This window comes from Solanum lycopersicum, chromosome 8, assembly GCF_036512215.1.
Source record: "Solanum lycopersicum chromosome 8, SLM_r2.1".
NCBI classification, from domain to species: domain Eukaryota; kingdom Viridiplantae; phylum Streptophyta; class Magnoliopsida; order Solanales; family Solanaceae; genus Solanum; species Solanum lycopersicum.
Window position 1 is genome coordinate 48,007,479 of NC_090807.1, and position 6,621 is coordinate 48,014,099.

The window sequence follows — 6,621 nt, forward strand, 5'->3', positions numbered from 1 at the left end:
GACTTTCCGTCGTGACCTCGACGGTCTGTCGCTCCAGTTGTCAACTCAGACGTGTTTTTGGGAAGATTTTCCTTAAATAGATTTCCCTCTTTTATTATGACTCTATTATGATAAATACTTTTGAAAACCTTGTTTTTTGGGTTAGACTCTTGGGTATTTGTTAGTTTTATTGTTCTAAGTGTTGAATTTTGGTATTTTGTAAAAATCACTTTATTTTACGGAATCGTTTAGTGCAAGTTTTTGATTAATTCCAGTAATCTTCTGGATTTTCTTCAATCTCATCAATGTAAGTGCATGATTTCTTATATAATTAATATGAATTGTATGATTATTAACATGGGGAGTGTCTTTATGCTTAGATTGCTGAGAAGTTGGAGAAAATCTCTCAAAATAATAAAGCTTGGAGCATTAGGAAGTTAGATACTGGGAGAAACACTTTTTGCAGTGCAATCCATACACAATCCAGCCACAGAAGAGATTCGTGAGGAAATGGCTCAAATGAGAACTGAGCTTGGGTTGGTGTTGTAACATTTCATTGGGGTTGCAGAAAATGTAAATGTGGTGAACTACTTGTCTAAACCACCACTGCCAACTGATGAGTATTACCATGAAGTGGACTCTTATGATGTAAATGATTAGACGAGGGGTTTCCGACCAAACGCCCAAGGCTCTAATCAGGAAAATTAGCGCCAAGGTCAAGTAAACCAAGGTCGAAACTATGGTAATTACAACCGAGAGGGTCATTATGTCTGAGATGGTAATTACAACCGCGACAACAACTTCAACCGGGGTAACTATGGTAACGGAAACAATAGGAATGAGCCCTATGTTCCACCTCAAAATCATGAAGTTGCTCCTAGGGATGGTAGAGGTAGTATGGCGCTAGTTGAGGATATGTTCCAGAAAATGAGGAGGAGGTTTAATGCTAGTGATGAGCACACAAAAGAGTTGAGGAGTGACTTAGCAAGTATTGAGCAAAAAGTTGATGCACATGCAATCTCGATCAAGCATCTTGAGTTGCAAATGGCCCAATTGTCTTTGATTGTGAATACACGCTAACCGGGCACTCTTTCTAGCAAAACTGTCCAAAATCCTAAAAATGATGGACATTGTATGACCCCTATGCCTAGACCACCACCTCCATTTCCACAAAGGTAAGTGAAAAAGACAGAGGATGGCAAATACTGGTGTTTTATTACAATGTTGAAATAGCTTTCCATCAATGTCCCTTTGATCAAATCTCTTGAACAAATGCCCGATTATGCCAAGTTCATGAAGGATATGGTAACTAAGAAAAGATCGGTTGATTTTAAAGATGACGATAGAATGCAACATTGTAGTGCTATTGCTATGAGATCTCTAGTCCAAAAGAAAGAAGATCCGGGTGCATTCACTATTCCATGTACAATCGGGTTATTAAAATTTGCAAAATCATTATGTGACCTTGGAGCAAGCATAAATCTCATGCCTCTGTCTATTTATAAGAAGATGGGTTTGAGTGACCCAAAGCCCACTATGATGCGGCTACTGATGGTTTATCGAACGACAAAGAGGCCTATTGGTATGCTCCATGATTTGTTAGTAAAGGTAAAGTCATTCATCTTTTCAGCCAATAGTGTTATTCTAGAATGTGAGGTTTATTTTGAGGTGCCTATTATTCTTGGAAGGTCATTCCGTGCTACAGGTAGAGCCTTGGTTGATATGGAGAAAGGGCAAATGAAATTTCGATTGAACAATGAAGAAGTGACTTTCAACGTTTGTAGGTCCATGAGGCAAAGTGGTGAGATCCAATTGGTATCTGTCATATCTTACAAAGTTGAAAGTCATCTAAGGTACAAATAGAAGAGCGTCTATGTGTAGAAGCACTAGCGGCAGTAATCATGAATTTTGATAGTGATTGTATTGAACAGTAAGAGTCATTGGTCACGGCACTTGATCGAGGTGATGTTCGATTTAAACCAAAGAAGTTACAGTTAGATATGATGCATCGCGAGTCTCCACCCGCGAAACCATCAATAGAGGAGGTTCTAAAAGTAGAACTTAAGGCTCTACCACCTCATATGAGGTATGTATTCTTGGGAAAAGGTGACACTTTGTCGATAATTATAGCATCAGATTTAAATGTGCATCAAGTTGGGAGTTTGGTGGAGGTGTTAAAAAGGTTCAAAAAAGCTATTGGATGGACTATTGCGGATATTATTGGGACTCCTCCCGAGATTTTTCACATAAAATCCAACTCATGCACGATCATAAGCTAAGTATTGAATACTGGAGACGTTTAAATCCACCTACGCAAGAGTTTGTAATGGAGGAAATCATTAAGTGGTTGGTTGCTATAATGATTTATCCAATCGCCGATAGTAGTTAGGTATGCCCTGTTCAGTGTGTACCTAAGAAAGGGGGAATGACTGTGGTCCCCAATGAGAAAAATGATCTTGTTTCGATGAGTTCGGTGACTGGATGAAGGGTATGTATGGATTACCGAAAATCAAATGCATGACCGAGAAAGACCATTTTCCTATGCCCTTCATGGATTAGATGTTAGATAGACTTGCAAGAAAGGGGTGGTACTATTTTCTTGATGTCTATTCGGGTTATAATAAGATTTATATTGCACCAAAAGATCAAGAGAAAACAACCTTTACTTGTACTTATGGGACCTTCGTGTTCAGGAGAATTTCATTTGGGTTATGCAATGCACCAGCCACATTTCAGAGATGTATGATGTCAATATACTCTGATATGGTGGAGGACACTATTGAGGTGTTTACAGATGATTTTTCAGTGGTTGGTGACTCCTTTGAGCGGTGTTTGAATCATTTGTCTGAGGTTCTTAAGAGGTGTGAAGATTGCAACCTTGTGCTAAATTGGAAAAAACGTCACTTCATGGTGAAAGAAGGTATTGTGTAGGTCATCGCATTTCAGAGAAGGGTATAGAGGTTGATCGAGCTAAAGTTGAGGTGATAGAGCGACTTCCTCCACCTATCTCTGTAAAAGATCTGAGAAGTTTTCTTGGGTATGTAGGCTTTTACCGGAGGTTCATCAAGGATTTTTCAAAGATTGCACATCCTTTGTGCAAGTTGCTTTAAAAAGAGTGTAAGTTTCATTTTGATGAATCTTGTCTGAAGGTATTTGGTGAGTTGAAGGAAAAGTTGGTGTCTGCACCTATCTTCATTTCTCCGGATTGGAGCAAGCCCTTTGAGATGATGTGCGATGCGAGTGGGGTTGCTCTTGGTGTGGTATTGGGACAAAGAATGGAGAAAATCCTTCATACCATTTACTATGCTAGTAAAGCCCTTAATGAAGCCCAAAAGAACTACACCATGACTGAATAAGAACTCTTTGCAGTAGTCTTTGCTTTCGAGAAATTTCGCTCCTATTTGCTTGTCACTAGAGGTATTGTGTTATTACTATGAGGTCTCTAGTGCAAAAGAAAGAAGATCCGATTGCATTCACTATTCCATGTACAATCGGGTTATTAAAATTTTCAAAAGCATTATGTGACCTTGGAGCAAGCATAAATCTCATGCCTTTGTCTACTTATAAGAAGTTAGGTTTGGGTGACCCAAAGCCCACTATGATGCGGCTACTGATGGTTGATCGAACGATAAAGAGGCCTACTGGGATACTCCATGATTTGTTAGTAAAGGTGAAGTCATTCATCTTTTCGGCCAATAGTGTTATTCTGGAATGTGAGTTTGATTTTGAGGTGCATATTATTCTTGGAAGGTCATTCCTTGCTACAGGTAGAGCCTTGCTTGATATGGAGAAAGGGCAAATGAGATATCGATTGAACAATGAAGAAGTGACTTTCAAAGTTTGTAGGTCCATGAGGCAAAGTGGTGAGATCCAATTGGTATCTGCCATATCTTACAAAGTTGAAAAGTCATCTAAGGTACAAATAGAAGAGCGTCTGTGTGTAAAATCACTAGCGGCAGTAATCATGAATTTTGATAGTGATTGTATTGAAGAGTATGAGTCATTGGTCACGGTACTTGATCGAGGTGATGTTCGATTTAAACCAATGAAGTTAGAGTTAGATATGATGCATCGCGAGTCTACACCCGCGAAACCATTAATAGAGGAGGCTTTAAAAGTACAACTTAAGGCTCTACCACCTCATATGAGGTATGTATTCTTGGGAAAAGGTGACACTTGGTCGATAATTATTGCATCAGATTTAAATGTGCATCAAGTTGGGAGTTTGGTGGAGGTGTTAAAAAGGTTCAAAAAAGCTATTGGATGGACTATTGCGGATATTATTGGGATTCCTCCCGAGATTTTTCACATAAAATCCAACTCATGCACGATCATAAGCTAAATATTGAGCACTGGAGACGTTTGAAACCACCTACGCAAGAGTTTGTAAAGGAGGAAATCATTAGGTGGTTGGTTGATGTATTGATTTATCTAATCGTCAATAGTAGTTGGGTATGTCCTGTTCAGTGTGTACCTAAGAAAGGGGGAATGACTGTGGTCCCCATTGAGAAAAATGATCTTGTTTCGATGAGTTCGGTGACTGGATGAAGGGTATGTATGGATTACCAAAAATCAAATGCATGACCGAGAAAGACCATTTTCCTATGCCCTTCATGGATCAGATGTTAGATAGACTTGCAAGAAAGAGGTGCTACTATATTCTTGATATCTATTCGGGTTATAATCTGATTTATATTGCACCAAAAGATCAAGAGAAAACAACCTTTACTTGTACTTATGGGACCTTCATGTTCAAGAGAATGTCGCTTGGGTTATGTAATGCACCAGTCACATTTCAGCGATGTATGATGTCAATATACTCTGATATGGTGGAGGACACTATTGAGGTGTTTATAGATGATTTTTCAGTGGTTGGTGACTCCTTTGAGCAGTGTTTGAATCATTTGTCTGAGGTTCTTAAGAGGTGTGAAGATTGCAACCTTGTGCTAAATTGGAAAAAATGTCACTTCATGGTGAAAGAAGGTATTGTATTAGGTCATCGCATTTCAGAGAAGGGTATAGAGGTTGATCGAGCTAAAGTTGAGGTGATAGAGCGACTTCCTCCACCTATCTCTGTAAAAGATCTGAGAAGTTTTCTTGGGTATGTAGGCTTTTACCGGAGGTTCATCAAGGATTTTTCAAAGATTGCACATCCTTTGTGCAAGTTGCTTTAACAGGAGTGTAAGTTTCATTTTGATGAATCTTGTCTTAAGGGTTGGTGTCTGCACCTATCTTCATTTCTCCGGATTGGAGCAAGCCCTTTGAGGTGATGTGCGATGCGAGTGGGGTTGCTCTTGGTGTGGTATTGGGACAAAGAATGGAGAAAATCCTTCATACCATTTACTATACTAGTAAAGCCCTTAATGAAGCCCAAAAGAACTACACCATGACTGAATAAGAACTCCTTGCAGTAGTCTTTGCTTTCGAGAAATTTCGCTCCTATTTGCTTGGCACTAGAGTTATAGTGCATACTGATCATTCTGCTTTGAGATATTTGATGTCAATGAGGATGCAATACCGAGGTTGATTTATTGGGTATTACTATTGTAAGAATTTGACTCTGAGGTAAAAGATAGAAAAGGGACCCAAAATCGAGTTGTTGATCACTTGTCCCGATTAGAAGATGAAGCAATGATAGAGTTGGGTGAAAAGTCTGAGATTGATGATACTTTCCCTGATGAGCAAATATTAGCTTCCTCCCAAGACTTGATCCCATGGTTCGCAGATTTTACGAATTATCTGGCTAGTGATATCGTTCCACCGGACTTGTCCTTTCATCAAAGAAAAAAGTTCATGCATGATGTTCAATAATTATTTTAGGATGATCCATACTTATATAGGAGTTGTGTTGATGGGCTTATTCAGCGTTGTGTGCCGGAAGTTGAGATGTTGAGTGTTTTGGAGGCATTCCATTCTTCGCCTGTAGGTGGGCATCATAATGGTATTCGAACTACTCACAAGATCTTGCAATGTGGCTACTATTGGCCAACCATCCACCAAGATACTCATGAGTTTTCAAAGGCATGTGATAGATTCCAAAGAGACGATGGCATTTCGCGAAAGCAAGAGCTCCCTGTAAATCACATTTTTGTGATAGAGTTGTTTGATGTGTGGGGCATTGACTTTAAGGGCCCTTTTGTGAGTTCTCATGGGATTAAGTACATTCTTGTGACATTCTATGTGTCTAAATGGGTAGAAGCTACTGCACTCACGAATAATGAAGGGAAGAAGGTCACTGCGTTCTTGAAAAAGAACATATTTTCTAGATTTGGCACCCCAAGGGCTATTATTAGTGATGGGGGATCTCACTTTTGCAACAAGCTATTTAAGGGATTATTGAAAAAATATAGGGTTCGCCATAATGTGCCACTCCTTACCATCCTCAAACTAATGGGCAAGTTGAGGTGTCAAACAGGGAGATTAACCAAATTTTGGTAAAATCAGTGAATGCTAGTAGAATGGATTGGTCAAGGAGGCTTGATGATGCTCTTTGGGCCTACCGGACAGCATACAAGACTCCCATAGGTATGTCCCTATACCAACTTGTGTATGGGAGACTTGTCACTTACCGGTTTAATTAGAGGACAAGGGCATATGGGCAATGAAAAAGTTGAAAATGGATTGGAATGAGGCTACGGAACA

The 6,621-nt window shown here is 39.5% G+C and overlaps 1 protein-coding gene across 1 annotated transcript; it reads left to right on the top strand.

Annotated features, from left to right (window-relative positions):
- Window positions 1-3,412: 3,412 nt before the first annotated feature.
- LOC138337993 (uncharacterized) lies at window positions 3,413-4,321 on the top strand. The gene has a single exon (XM_069288441.1). The coding sequence runs from the start codon at window positions 3,413-3,415 to the stop codon at window positions 4,319-4,321; it is 909 nt and encodes a 302-aa protein (XP_069144542.1).
- The last annotated feature ends 2,300 nt before the right edge of the window (window positions 4,322-6,621 follow it).

Excerpts from the sequence above, each read along its gene's own strand:
- LOC138337993 (XM_069288441.1), top strand. The coding sequence starts at position 3,413 with ATGAGGTCTCTAGTGCAAAAGAAAGAAGATCCGATTGCATTCACTATT.